The 16,123-nt window shown below is 38.2% G+C and overlaps 1 protein-coding gene across 1 annotated transcript in view; it reads right to left on the bottom strand.

Moving 5' to 3' along the window:
• The window catches only part of PRKX (protein kinase X-linked), a 58,935-nt gene that overhangs the window by 23,391 nt on the left and 19,421 nt on the right, over positions 1-16,123 (bottom strand). Inside the window, exons 2-3 of the mRNA XM_032193505.1 lie at positions 4,311-4,479; positions 516-779 (exon numbers count right to left, since the gene is read on the bottom strand). Of these exons, the coding sequence (XP_032049396.1) occupies positions 516-779; positions 4,311-4,479 (433 nt within the window). The remainder of the gene's footprint in view (positions 1-515; positions 780-4,310; positions 4,480-16,123) is intronic.

The following is a 16,123-nucleotide window of genomic DNA, read 5'->3' as shown; positions in this document are numbered from 1 at the left end:
GAGGTGCTGAAGCTGACCTTATTTGTTTCAATCTGTTTATTGAAATTTCATTTTAGCAACGTGTCAGTGAAAAAATAGTATCCAGTTGTAAAACGTTATTACTGCATTTCCAAAATCTATCTAAAAGGAAATTTGAAGGACATAGCAGTTACAAAATATACAGCAATTCAACTTGTATAGAATATTATGTACCATTTAATATATTGATATATACATCTCATTTTTTTCCTCATTTTATTTTAACATTAAAAAAAAAAAAGGACTGCTATAAACCCAAACGCACAACTCTACTCACATAAAAACATTTTTCTACAGTAGCTTCTCTGTAATACTGCTCCTAATTATACCTAAGGCGTCATACTGATTTCAATAAAACCAATCTCCTTTATATTACAGGATTTGACATGTATGAACAACATTGGGAACGAAAGAAAAATCGGAGCTCTGAAATACATTTTTTTTCTTCCAACTATAATCATGTTTTCTGTATTAAACCATAACAAAAATGTACTTACCTATCCACCAGTTTTTTAGCAAATCCAAAATCAGTAAGCTTGATGTGTCCTTCTTTGTCTAGTAATATATTTTCAGGCTTTAAGTCTCTGTAAACTATTTCTTTGGAGTGCAGGTATTCTATTGCACAAATAATTTCCGTAGAGTAAAACAGTCCTGTGCTGTTGTTGAAACGCCCCATGTTGCGCAGGTAACTAAAAAGTTCTCCCCCTGGCACATACTCCATTAACATGTATAAAAAACGCTCATCATGGTAGGTCCAGAATCTGTAATAAAAATATTGTTTTATTGAATAAACAAATTATCTCTGATTTGCTTCAGAAGTAAATTTCTGTAAACTAATCTCTATTACCCAAGCATGTACAGAATACGTTTATGGTTCCTATTGTGCAAATATTAAAACCCCAAGAATATAGCAAGATTATGTAAGAGCTGTTCAAGTAGCTGACTTAACTTGAAAAGTAAAAACACAGAGTTAAGAACGTGCACAGCACTGGCTTAGAATGAAAAATTAACTGACAGATTCCTTTGCTTTGTACCAAACAAGTATCTGCTAGGCACCTTGTAACTGACTTTGTATACTGCTAGTCTGCTAGGATCAGATGATTCTCACATATATTGTATTTTACTTAATCAAATATTGCCGAAGTAAAGGGTAGGATGAACAGAATCTGCATTTGTAAAGATGTTTATGACAGTATGTTCACAAAGAGGACACCAGAGAGCTCTCCTTCCCTTCTTGTACGCTTCCTACATAGTAATATATAACCCCAACTGAAGTGAGTAGTTTACTAGATAAATGTCAGATCACAATGCTTGCTCTTCTACGATATCTTTAACAAATCAATAGAAAAACAAAGCAGGGTCTTTACCTCAGAACTAACGTAATGAAAGTTACCTTCTGTTGCTCAGAGTATTGCCTTTCATTTAAGAAATATTGTGGTACCTTCTTTCCTAAAGTGCAGTAAAGAACAGCCAAGGAAAAAAAAAAATCACTCCCCATGGCTTTCAAATGCTTCATTACAGAATACTGAAACCTTCTCTCCCACATTCCTAGAACTAAGCTATTCTTCTTTCTACCCACATTAACTAAGTCATACACCACACATCCAAATGTAACTTAACAATTCAAAAGAAAACCAGTATTTGATAAAGCCTGGAAGAATATTTTACTATTTTAAAACAAACAGCTAATTATTACTATGACAATCAAAAAAAGTATCTTCATCTACTTTATTTATAGAAGAATGGAAGTTATTTCAGCTTCTAATAAATGTCCCTGTAGTATCACAAAAATGTACAGATCAAATATCTTTTTTTTTTTTTTTTTTTTTTTAGCTTCATTAGCTAGTTCCTAAACAAGATAGTGAGTCTCAAGAAAGATAAGCAGGGCAAACTCATCTTCCAAACCCAAGTGAGAAAGATTTTCTTTCTTGATGCTGGCACTAAGGGCAACCAAACAAGACAGACTATCAGACATCAGCTACAGCTCTTCCATGGGTTTGAACAGAAACAGAGTGAGGCACAGGCTTTTCTATTTCCTGTTACAGAGTCCTCAACATCACTAATTGGCTACTGATGACATTCACAGTATGTTTCTGAACTACAAAAATAACTTTCTTTATATGTTTTTAAGGAGTTAGGCAAAGTTATAGCTACAAGAAATGAAGAAAGAGGGACAGGAACAGGTAAAATGAAGTAAACCATGTATGTAAAAAAATGATATACAAGGGAGAGAAAGGGCAAAATCTGAAAAAGAATATGAGAAAAAAAAAGGCATAAAAAAACTAGGTGTTATATCACAGTATTTGTACTGGAAGTCACTTATTCAAGCACTGACTCTTAAAGGATTGTCTATACACAAAAATTGATGTATTATTTATTATGTATGAAAAATGGAAAAATAGCTTTATTATTTGTAATACAGATTGCTTTGCATTGTATTTTTATATATAAAAGGCAAATACTACAGAAGCTGAGATTAGAATAACATACATGGTTTCATGTGATTTTAAAATCTGGCTTCTCTATATGAACTGTGGAAGCTATTGTGAACTCTTACAGTCTAATAACATATTGTAGCTTACAGAGCTATAAAACATGATTTTTATTAATTCAGATTTTCTTGAAAAATTACAGATAGAGATTAAAATTACAGTGCCATGTGAACTGCTACACTTATAGAGTTATGATACTTCATTCAAACTTGTCAGTAAAGATTGTATAGGAGTCTCCAATGACCATCTGTTACAAGAGCATAAAACATTTCCAAGAAACAGTTCAAGACAGAAATAGTTAAATAACTTCTCTGTTTACAGAAAAACTGATTCAGAAACTCCCTATACAATACTTCTTAAATGTAACAGGAAAAGAAAAAAAAAAAACTAACAATGTAAAGTTAAGGTACAGGAATGGTGAAGGTCAGAACTAGATGATGTACAGCACTACTTAAAAAATTCCCATCATGAAGTGCTACAAAATACAGTGTTATGCTGCACTGAACCAAATTCCTTGAATTTGCAGCCAGAGGATGATACTATCCATGTTTCAGGTGGTGATGGGAACACAAAAACCAGACTGTAAATAGAACCGTTTAAAAGCACTGAAGAAGAAAAACATTTTTTTCTCTTTGCTGATCAACTACAGACAAAAATTTAATGATAAAAACACATGTATTGAGTAGGAGAGGAGCAGGCTGGAAAAACCCTCATTTGTCATCAAGTCAGTGGTAACTGTCCATGAACGTTTGTTTAACATAAAGCACACAAATATGAACATGACTTAAAATTTAAATAGCTCATTCCAGCTAGGTTCCTTTGAGTCTCCTTTGCCAAGGGACACAGACCATTTTAAGAGCACAGCTGATGCAGCATCACATGAAGCATGTCAACAGAAGAGGAAGAGAGCTAGAAGACAAGAACAGTTCCTTTACACACAAATGAACTTGCATTTGAATTGTGTCCTTCTGTTGCCAACTTTAAAATCTGGCATTTTGGAAACAAGGCAAGAACAAAAAAAAAAAAAGAAAACAATCAGTTTGGATTTTTTGACCACTGCTTCTGTATGGACACCAGTCCTCATGACTCCGTCTCACTTCTCACACAAGTTTCTCAGTTCCCACACTTGCTGCACTGCTCTAGATGCACGGATGTATTTTTTTTCCCCTCTCTCTTTTCTTAAAATAGAATTTACGTACATAAGTATACAAATAAAATCCTGTTCCTCCTGTTCTGCCCATATTTTAACCAGTCTAACCAGATGTATTCTCATCTTGCTTTCCTGCATGCATCTCAAACTTTACATTCCTTAGAACTCATCTTACTAATATTAAGCCTCATCTTACTAATATTAAGCCACATACAGGATTTATGAACGCTAGCTGAAAACTAATAGTATCATTGTGCTGGAAAAAGCAACGGCATGCAAGGGCAAAAGCCTCCTCCTCAAGAATTATTCTAGGGCTCATTCTGATAAACTAATATTAACATTTCTTTGTTTTTCCCTCACTTAAAAAAATCTATAATGCTGTCTGAAGAAAAAATAATGAAAAACTAGAGAGAGAGCATAAAGAGCTTGTAATAACGATTGCTTAAATGCTTAAATTGTGATTTTTGTGTTTATATTTTTAGTTCTTCCATAATAAATATTTTACTTTGAAGTCTACTTTAGACTAGATTACTTATCAGAAATTAAGCATTTGTTGTTGGTTACATACATAAGAACTTGCAATAAGAGTCTGGAATGCTTAGTTTTAACTGCACTTCATATACTACTTTAATAAAAAAACAGCAACTTACAATCTGATCAAAAATGGGTGATTGACCTCTTTCAAGACTGACTTTTCATTGTGCACATGTTGCTCTTGCTTCAGTCGAATGACATCTGGAATGCTCATTACTTTCAGTGCAAAGTAACGTTTGGCCATTTTTTCCTTCACAAGATGAACACGCCCAAATGTACCTGTGCCTGAAAAGTTGAAGAAAACATCAATGTATTATTTAAAAAAGCAATTTGCTAGTTTAAAACCTACAGGACCTCACATATTTTCCTAGTCAATATATACATTTTTTTTAGTTGCTCCCACACTTTTCCTCCTTTGGAATTTGTCAAGTTTTAGTGATAATGGTGTAATAAAAATAACAATACTGTAATACTGCCATTCTTTGGATAGATACTGGAAGCATTTCTTGCCAAGAGAGAGTGTAAGGAAGATCTAAAACACAAGTCAGTAACAGAGAAGACTCAAATGTAACCAAAATAAATGAAACCTAAAACTGTTCTCAAGTATAGAAGAAAGGCTGGGAAAGATCACCATTTCAAAGATCACTTTCAATTTAGGTAGGAGCATAATCTCAACAGAGATTCAGAAATAGCATTCAACTTATCCTATATACACACAGCACATGGCATAAAGGGAAAAAAATCATCACTGAGCAAGAAATTAACATTCAATTGTAATAGACTTAAGTTAATATTTACTCATTATAAACAAAAACTTTTCATATATTATTTATTAAAAACAACGTAGCTAAATGCAGTAGTGTTTGAAATAATAGGAACTCATAACTAGAACACGGAACGTAAAAAAAGGTCAACAAAAAAAATAATATTAATCTACCAAGACTTCAGCAACTGAAAACAGCTGTCTGCAAATATTCAGGTGAGGAGATTATTCCCTTAAATGTGTACAGAGCAGTGAAGTGATTCAAAAGGGGAAGGGAGTGATTGGAAAAAAATGCTTAAAAGTGCTGACTGGTATGTAAACAAAAAAATATCTCCTTGTAGTGCTGAATTGTTACATTGCATGGTAAGAGTACATTTCAGGCACTTTTTTTTTTTGTAGTTAATGCACTCCTTTTTCAATTCACTCTTAAAAATACAAAAGGAAAATAAAAAACAGTCAAAAAAAGTATTGTCTTTTGAATAATGCATTATGCATTTCTCTTCATTCAATACAGTAATCATTAAATTTCCTTTTAAATGCCTTGCACTCAAGACAATCATACATAAGTGAACCGAGAATTATTTTTGAGTTTGAAAAGAAAATTAAAACTATTATGTTTAGCCACAGTTCCATTTGTGAGCAGCACAGTATTACACATTTCAAGATGAACTACTTCAGCTCTCTGGGTGGTTGCTCATTCTTTTTTTTGTTCTTTAAACAATGTTATGTAGGTTCCACTGAACAATACAGAAGAGATTTTTAATCCTATTCTCTGACAGAAACATGTCTCACTGTAAAGTGGCATTTAAACCAATTGCCTGATTTAGAAGAGGTCACTCTCTTGCACAGGAGTGCTTTCCAAAAAACAAAGTCAAACTTTTATACTCACACTCACAATTACTGCCTTGCACGTACCATCGGAAGGCAGCCCATTAACCTGATGCAGTATTATTAGCAAACGTGTTAGCTGATTTCAGGTTGGGTTGATTGGTTATGATCAACCAACACCACAAGACAACTTTCTAAGATGTGTAGCAGGTGAAGGGGATGACTAAGTACATGGAAAGGGTGGAAGGAGAAAAAAAATAAAAGATGTTCCAAAACCGCAGTGGAGTGGCAATAAATAAATAAATAAACACAATGGAGATTTTGTCTCTAGCAGATTCAGGAAACTTAAGGTTTGTTGTTGTGTTGTTTTTTTTTTTTTTCCACCCTATGTCCAAATGTTTTCTTTTTTTTTTTTCCTCCCCACTATATGTATTTACACTTTAAACATTTATATTTTATTTACCAGTTATTCTTTCAAGTCACTTGTAATATTGTTTAAGAGCATGTCATTTACTAAAAACAGAACAAGATATTCACACTACAAACCAGGAACTAACAACTTCAGCAATCCAGTTCTATAAAAGTTGCAGCTCTGCTACCAATATAGCTTTCAAAACCAGCTTTCGAGATAAAATTTCTCACCACACAAACCCACCAAGGATTACAGTCGTCCCAAAGATTATATCAAAGCATAAAAAAAACCACAACACATATTCCCACCCGTCCTGAATTACAGTTCTTTAACCACGAAAACTGTAAACAGGTCTCAGATAAAGCTTGCTGTTGTATTGAAGTAAGCCACCACGTTACCCTGGAAAATTTATCATGCAATTAAATCCCTTAGCTATGCAGTCACAATACATGACTATACCTGTAAATAATCTTGTTTTCATGGACACGAGCTTATGAAGTTTAAAAAAAAATACATTAAAACAGAACATCCGAGGAGAACCACCTGTTCAGACTAAAATAGTTATTATTTAAAACTTTATTGGATGCATACGTGAAAAAAATAACTTTGGTCATTTCAGAATTAGGAGCTGAAATGCAAGTTCAAGTACCTGGAAAAACATTTTGAATGCAGAAAACTAGTCTTATCATACATCAACACTAAAAAGCATCTTCAAAACTCTAAGTCTTACAAATGCTGACTCAGGGAAATTAACAGTACCAGCCCCGCAAGAAAATGCTGTTTTCATATGCATTTTGATACGTGCATGAAATAAAGTACTCCCACAGACACATTCATGAGGGAAGTAGGAGGTGAACACATAACTAATTGTTTCCTGGGTCTTTAATGCCCTCATGTTTCATGAAGTGTCCCACTTGTCCTAGAAATTCTCGTTTTAGAACGTTTTATTTTTTCCAGCAGTACGAGCAGAGGTGCTCAGAAATAATAATAGCAACACCACGTTCCACCACGTTCACAGCAGGACCCGTCAGGGACTTCTTTAGCAATGGCTCTAAATTTGGAAACACGGCCTCTTTAAAAACCTTCCTGCCGGGAGCTGCAGCGCCTGGCAGGCTGTTCCAGAAGGGTGGCAAGACCTCATCCAGGGAGCCTCGGGGAAAAGCCAGAGACCACACAGACGGACGAGAACCTACAACCTCCCGAACCAGTTTTATTGTTTGCCTGGTTGCACGCAGACTTTCTTCAAACATCTCCAGCCTAATTTCAAGCAGCTACGGAAATCAAGCTGACAATCCTGAATCCCTCTAACTCAGCAGACCAAGAAATCCTCCAACATTTGTTTGCAGATGTCTCTTTCTCACGATATGAATTGTCTCCCTTTCAAATCTTCTCAGAAAATCCATTAGGCCTACATCTGTTGGCAGTGACAGTACCCAGACGTACAACCACCACCCTTCCAGCACTTTTGACAAACAATACACACTCTCAGAGTCCCAAAGAAAAATAGGAATGCTCTGCAATTTACACAGAGGTTTGCTTGTACTGTTTAAGTTGTTTAAACTCCTCCTGTGGCAAAGAGAACCAAAGAGCAAACACAGGAGTACCTGTTTTTTTTTCCAACATAGAAAAAACTCTTTAATATTGTGGGGCTGTTAACAAGAACTGGACAGCAGGGAACTTGCTGAAACTTAAAAACAGCAGCTGTATAAATGCACACAAGTGTGGTTTAATTTATGGTTTCGCACAGCCACATGCAGGAGTAACTGTGGCATTTGTTTGTTTGTTTTAATGCTTACCCAGTCTTTGGACAACCAGATGATGTTTGGACACAAAAACAAGTACAATTCAAATATCTCACTTTGTTCTAGATCTCCTGCTCACATTCACCTTTCTGCAGACATCTGGGAAGGGTGGGCAGCCTACAGAAGAGAGTTGTTACGGTTCTGTAGCACAGTCAGGAATATCTAGCTGCTTTACACATGCCTGCCTTGCCACTGGGACTAGCTGGAACTCTGCCCCCATGTTCATGGCAAGAAGCCTAACAAATTGAGGCAGTGAAGTGGCTGCTGTAAGACAGAGGCACCGCTCCCATAAAATTGAGAGACCGCTCTTTGAAGCGGAAAGGGGCAGGGTTACTGGTCTTCTGTCAAAGCACCGCTGCCTCTCATCCTCCACGGAAGTGACACTAAGGTCATGGAACAACTTCTGCTAATCCCTGTGCAATTTCTGTGCCCTGATCTCCTCAAAGCTCAGCTATTTGAAACTGGCTAGATTTGCCCCTCTCTGACATAGGTAAACAAACCTTAGTATTACCTTAGAATAGAAATATTTTGCCCTCGCATATCTTACATCTAGTAATCAAAGGAAATATGGTGTTTGCAGATTTGCACAGTATTCTACTGACATTTATTTTAAGTTAAAAACAAGACACTTCAGGATTACATACCATTTTGGATGAGTCCCCATCTCCCCTCAATGCAATCTAGCAATGAAGGTTTCTCGCCACCAGTAACAAAAGCAATGAAGAGTGCTCATGCCATTTGCAACATGAACACAATTCCAAGATTTTCAGGACTAAGGGGGCAAACAGAACAAGCATGCAAAATGCTAACCACTAATCTAGTATAATCTGTTTACAACAGAAACAATAATTTTTTTGGATCCCTTTGCAAATTCAGTGCGGTTGCAGAACTTGAAGGAATGCCAACAATCTTCTCAATTAGGTAACCTTCTTGTGTTAAACACACAACAGGGAGGAGGACAAATACTGTGGAGGACCAGCTTAGGCCGGGTATCAAACACAAGAAGGGCATTCTCAGTCATATAAAACAAGCTGGATTCCCTTACACCATGCCAAAATACCGTATCCAGCTTCCAGGATTTTGCTCTTTGAAGCCTGGTAGAAAAGAATAACGAATGTGGGAATATTTCTGATGCAATTTAAGATACTTTTGATGCTAGGAAAACCAATCCTGCAACTAAAATAATCAGCTAAAATAATTGAGTGACTAGTCATGTACTGACTATTTTGCTGTTGATGTAGGTGACTGAACTTAATGTTCAGTTTGCCTCTTTGCTTGCTCCCATTAATTAGGCCCAGCTGTTCCAACTTCCCATCATTTTAATCCCAGTTCTCTTTCTTAAAACTAAGTTTGCCCTGCTCAGATAGATACCATCTGTTTTAACAAAGAATAAACTAGGTCAAGTGAGATCCATGACCCTGAGGGCTGCTTTCTAAGCCCCATAGGGGAAGGTCTTGATTTCCACAGATGCCTACAGAAAGCATCAGATGTATTTGCTATTATTTACAGTTAGAAGAAGCATTTCCCACTGGGCCATGTGACGGTCTTTGTTGGTAGCCACAAACAGGACAGGCAATTCTGCTGAGTGTTAGAGATAATTCAGGTAAATTGTAGCAGATTACAATCTCGCTGCTGGATGTCGGATTTCTCTGCTCTTTAATCTATGGCTTGTCTTGTGATAGAACTTGAACAGACTAGCAATACATATCTTAAAAGGTGGAGAGGGCCATCAACAATTCTTGAAAAAAGGGAAGAAGGGACACATCAAAGGAAAGGAGCCTGCCCAAGTAACCAGAAGATTAACATTTGAGAGAGAGAAGGAGAAATCAGATGACACAAACAGCTGTGGGCTTCTACAACAGATGAGCAAGGCAACACAGGAGAAGGAGGATGAAGGTTTTGGACATCAAAGTGGCATTGTTCAGGTGTTTTTTTTTTTTGTTTTTCCAACCCACAGACCAGCATCAGCTCCAAACGCCTTGCAGACTACTGCTCAACCTTCCCAGCGTGTTCACACTGTTCCAAGCCAGCTGTGGGCTGCTGCTCATAACTCTTTAGACCACTGCTTCTATACCTCCACCACCCTAGAGAGTTCTGATCTACACCTAAAAATCACAAGACAGAAACAAATAAATTTAGAGGTTTCATGGGATGCCACATTGTTCTAAAATTGTGTATCTTGTATTATGGAACACAATAAGTAAATATTATGCAATTTCTTTTGCAAAGCATTTTTATATCCTTCAGTGATCATGTATCTGAGGACACAGCCTGATAAAGAGCGCTTAACCGCATAGAAAATGGGACCAAAATGCCTCCTACAGCGTTCACCATATACAGCTTTGCAAGAGTATCTCGCTTCCATGACTTTGTTCATTCATCTGCTGTGCTATTTCCTAGTTTACACTAGGAATCACTTGGATAGAGAAAACATCTTTCTACTTAGCAACAACGTAGGATACTAGACAGCAAAAAATATATATACCCACTACGCCCCAGGTGAGATGATCAGTTCTAGAGGATATAGGGCTAATTACCCCAGAAATATTATTGCCAGTGGCATGCCAGAGTGATCTTTTCTTTCTTCTATTTTGGATTCTGGTCTCGCCCCTTGTCAACCTATTTTTTTCAACTGAAATATCAACATCACCAATTCTTTATTGCTCAGCTGAAGTTAGAAAGGAACTCGCATTGCATGTTCTAAGTACAGGCTAGCCCTTGACTCAAAGATTCATCTCCAACTTGCTCTGTAAGAAATGTCCACCTCTTTGCAGTTTCCAGACTTCAAAGATCCTGAAAACGCATTACTTCTTTCTTATTTAATTACTTATTATACAGGAAGTCAATGGAGACACACCACTAAAACAAAATTTAACAATTTGGAATATAGTCCTTGTTCAACTTCCCTTAAGATTTAATACACCAGAGAATACCAAACACTTAAGTCCTGGTGTTGAACCACCCACTTAATTCTTTTTGAATTACAACCCTTAAGAATTAGAAACACAGAATCACCACGCTAATTAAGACATGCCAGTCAAACTTCCTGTTTTTCACATACTTCAGAGACAGGTTCATGATTTCCAAAAAGAGCAATTCAACAAAACACCCATGGCGGGAGTTCCTTTCTAATTCCAGATAAATTGTTTTTGGCTCACAATCATTTGGGTCTCTGTTAAAGTACTATAAATATCAGGGTGCCATTAAGCAAAATTATCAGATTCTCTGTATATTTTATGGACCCCTGGTATTTCAGAATACAATCACAGAATATCCCGAGTTGGAAAGGACCCACAAGGATCATCAAGCCCAACCCCTGGCTCCACAAAGGACCACAAAAAAATCAGACCCCATGATGTCTGAGAGCGCTGTCCAAACGTTTCCTAAACTCCAGCAGACTCGGTGCTGTGCCCACTGCCCTGGGGAGCCTGTCCCAGTGCCCGACCACCCTCTGGGTGCAGAACCTTTCCCTAACCCCCAGCCTGACCCTCCCCTGTCCCAGCTCCATGCCATTCCCTCGGGTCCTGTCGCTGTCCCCAGAGAGCAGAGCTCAGCGCCTGCCCCTCCGCTCCCCTCGTGAGGGAGCTGCAGGCCGCCATGAGGCCTCCCCTCAGCCTGCTCTGCTTGGGGCTGAGCAAACCAAAGGGCCTCAGCTGCACCTCATGTCTTCTCCTCTAGACCCTTCACCATCTTTGTTGCCCTCCTTTGGATGCTCACTATGATTTTATGAATCTTCATCACAGTGAAGAGTAAAGCCATATTTATATTACAACCCCAAATAATGAATCCTGATCTCTCTACAGGTATTGTTTCATTTCTTGTCTGCTGTTGTGAATACATGCCTCCTACTCCCTGATCTGTGATCAGTACTAAAATTAAAACTTTGAATTGGATGTCTGAGGTACAGTCTAAACCAAAAGGGATTGACCCCTAACTTGCTATGGGGAAAAAAAAAAAAAAAAAAGTTGCAATTTGCCTCTAGTAGTACATAACGAATGAGTTCAGGTAAATCATTAATACACTGTTTTCCACTCACTCTGATGATGAAAAGTGCTTTTCACTGTGATTTTTTTCCCCTCACAATGAAGGTAAAAGGAAAGGTAGTGAATAAAACTAAGCAGGAACAAAGATAATTGGGAAAAAAAAAAAAAGCCACAAAGCTACAAAGCTGTGTTTAAGTCTAATTCACATAATCAAATCTTTATCTACATGTAAAAGGACATTAAAGCTTTCTTTCATCATTTGTTTGTTTCTCCTTTAACTGGAAGCATATACGATTTGGCTACATCCTGGTTTCAGCTCAGATAGAGTTAGTTTTCCTCCTAGTAGCTGGTATGGTGCTGTGTTTGGGGTTTAGGATGAGAATAATGTTGATATCACGCTGATGTTTTAATTGTTACAGAGCAGTGCTTACACGAAGCCAAGGACTTTTCAGCTTCTCACTCTGTCCTGCCAGCGGGCAGGCTGGGGGTGAAGCAGGAGCTCGGGGATACCACTGATGACCCCAACTGGCCAAAGGGGTATTCCATACCATATGGCATCATGCTGAGCAATTAATATGGGGGGCTGGATGGGGTGGGGGGGTGGCAGCTGCTTGGGGATAGTCTGGGCATTGGTCAGCAATTGCACTGTGCACCACTTGTTTTGCACGTAGTAGTAGTACTACTATTATTATTTTCCTTTATTTTCTATCCTAATAAACTGTCTCTATCCCCATGGGCTTTTTTTTTTTTTTTTCCTCCAATTCCCTCCCCCATTCCAGAGAGGGAGGGGGGAGGGTGAGTGAATGGCTGTGTGGTGCTTAGTTGCCATCCCTGGTAAAACCACTACAGGCCAGTTACTTCACTTAAATTCAGCATGGAGATATTTAGTTTAGTTTCCCACAGGAGTTAAAGTTTTAACAATTTCCTATGTCACTAGGTCAATGGCAGATTTAGACCTTTCCAAGCACCTCTGACTAACGGGAACTTTCAAAAAGGGCTTGAAGGTTTACTGTAGCACCTCTGTAGAAGATATGTAACGGGCCAGGTACACAACAGATTGTTCCAGTAGCTTTTGCTCTTTCATTTGCTGCAGTTGAACATATTAGGTCTTGTATGTTCCTGACAACTTACTGTATGGACAGAAGTATAATTGTACCCCCAGAAAAAAAGGAAAACAAATAAAGCTGACCAACCATAAAACTACATAAAATGGTTGTGCCCCAAAATATGTTTTCACCTCATAAAAACTAATGATTGACTAAGAACAAATAAAATGCTTACAAATGCAATAATCCTGGAATGATGTGAAGAGTCACTTCATCCTACAGAAGTTAAAGTTGCATGGAGTCTGACAAATATCAGAGATGTGTGAAGCACCCTATGTCCAAACTTAACAGCAGTCCCCTACAAACTATGTGAGGCTAAAAAGGGGTACTTAACCATTGAAAAATAAAATGGCTAAGCAGGTGTTAGATACACTGGTGTTGCATCTAACACCTGCGCAGCCACTTTTCTTTTCAACCCTGAAATATATGCCTTTAAAACATTCGAGGCTATTTTTACATTAGCAGCATATTTTGGTCTGTCCTGTAACTCATCTTGCAGATTTCTTCTTCTGTTTTGTTTTTTCCCCTGAAAGAACTACTTGATGCAAGTCAGCCCCACATTAATGCAAGGAAAGGATCAGGATATTCCTTGTCTGCGTCTTTTTAAAAAGCAAACGGAAAAAATCTTGGTGAAGTACAAAGGTTTATTATTGCTGGCTGAGTGTAATAAAAGCTACATTGTTTGTACTTGACCGATTTCCTCCTTCACCAGCACTGGACAGAAGCCTTTGAGGGACTGGCACCCCTTATAATACAGTCACTTCAACTACATTTTACTTCCATCTTCATCTAAAGTAGTGCTAAAGGAGAAAGAAATCGAGGAGGAAATTTTGCACAGTATGCAAAAATTGTATTTTACAAGACTTATGAAACAAATGATCTATTCATTACTTAATCCAGTATTTCTAGAATGTTTTTAAAATATAAGATTGGAGAATAAATTATGTTGAACATCTCATGTAGACAGATCAGAGACTCTGCCCTAATTTAAATGTACTTCTGAGTTATTAGTTCTCTCCCTGTATATTTCAGGAAATAGCTGAACAAGCAAATAGACGAGAAATGTTCAAGTATCTAATCCCTGCTATTTTGTGCATTAGCATTAGTCAGGTATAGATGGTCCTAGTCCAGAAACACAATCGCTGATATTTAAACATGTGTACCAGCAAAACTTGGACTTAACTAAAAAGGCCAGGTTGAAATCCAGATATGCTAATATTCAGAAAGCAAATCCTATCAAATCAGCAGTGAAAGTAAAGTTTAGTGAGAGCCAGTACCTACCTTAAACACACTTTATAAATTTAACCTTTTTCTCTTGGTCTTTTTACTTCCATTTGTAAAATTTCCCTGACCTGGAGCTAATTCATGATAACAAAATAGATGAAGTACAGGCATACAAATCGAAGACAAAGCCTGGCCACTGAGTAGTAGTTGAAGACCTTGAAACATCAGGAAGTTTGTTCTTCATGCTATACCTTCACCTTACAACTGATAGCTTTCAAAAATGACGAACTGGACTTTTTCCTCCTTTCAAAGATCACCACAGTGGAACACGTAGCCCCATATCATCTCTTTATGGTTGGACATCACAAGATACAATGGATGTGTGTCCTCAAAGGTTGCCAGAGTTCTTGATCACAGTAGGATCTTAGTAGAAGTCTTTCAACAACACACACAGACAGAAGCAGCAAAGTTGCAGGCTATCCTTGTACAAGCAGCAACTGACCAGCCTATTTGTAGCCCAAACACAAATTGAGAGAGACTTTCTCCATCTTGCAGCCTCACATCGAATACTGCGTGCAGTTCTGGGCACCACAGTACAAAAAGGACATGAAACTATTGTAGTGTCCAGAGAAGGGCTACTAGGACGGCGAAGGGCCTAAACGGGAAGATACACGAGGAATGGCTGAGGTCACTCGGTTTGTTCAGCCTAGAAAAAAGACTGAAGGGAGACCTCATTGTAGCCTACAGCTTCCTCGCAAGGGAGAGTGGAGGGGAAGGCACCAATCTATTCTCTTTAGTGACCAGTGATAGGACCCGAGGGAGTGGTGTCAAGCTGAGACAGAGGAGGTTCAGGCTGGATCTCAGGAAGAGGTTCTTCACCGAGAGGGTGGTTGCACACTGGAACAGGCTCCCCAGAGACATAGTCACAGCAACAAGCCTGTTGGAGTTTAAGAAGCGTTTGGACTGTGCTCTTAGTCACATGGTCTGAATTTTTGGGTAGACTTGTGTGGTGCCAGGAGTTGGAATCGATGATCCTTGTGGGTCCCTTTCAACTCGAGATGCTCTATAATTCTGTGATCTTTTAGGCAATCAACAGTCTCCCAGACACCTTAGGCAGGAGCTACCTCACCCAATTACAGTATCTACCTTTTAACCAGCCAGGCAGGGAAAACAAGCACTTCTGTATTGAGTCAAGCAGTTTTACACATGCACTTCATAGACTCAGAAGTACTTATTTTTCCTCTGTGAATTGTAAAATGATTCTACATGCGTAGGTTTAACAGTCACAATACGTAAGTTACACTCAGATGAAACAAACTCATTTCATTATCAGCTTCAGAGTTAAACAGTCTGATATGCACATACAGCATTTCATCACAGGCAAACTACTGACACAGAATATGCTGTTTTGTTTAAGAAAGTACACATCTGTAAGGTTTAACAGAAAATCATTACTAGCCCACTAAATTCTTCATACATGTCACCAAAACTACACCAAATGATACCTTTACAACTTTTTTTTTCAGTCACATGGAGAAGAAATTGGGGATATCAGTAGATGAAAAACTGGGCACAAGCCAGCAATGTGCTCCTGCAGCCCAAAAAGCCAACTGTATCCTGGGCTGCATCAAAAGTAGTGTGGTCAGCAAGGTAAGGGAGGGGATTCCCACCCTCTACTCTGCTCTTGTGAGACCCCCCTGGAGCACTGCATTCAGCTCTGGGACCCCCAGCACAGGAAGAACATGGACCTATCAGCGTGAGTCCAGAGAAGCGCCACAGAGATGATTAAAGGGCTGGAGCACCTCTCCTAT

Source organism: Aythya fuligula, chromosome 1 (assembly GCF_009819795.1).
Source record: "Aythya fuligula isolate bAytFul2 chromosome 1, bAytFul2.pri, whole genome shotgun sequence".
Classification (NCBI taxonomy): Eukaryota; Metazoa; Chordata; class Aves; order Anseriformes; family Anatidae; genus Aythya; species Aythya fuligula.
This window is presented reverse-complemented; position numbering and strand designations above follow the sequence as displayed.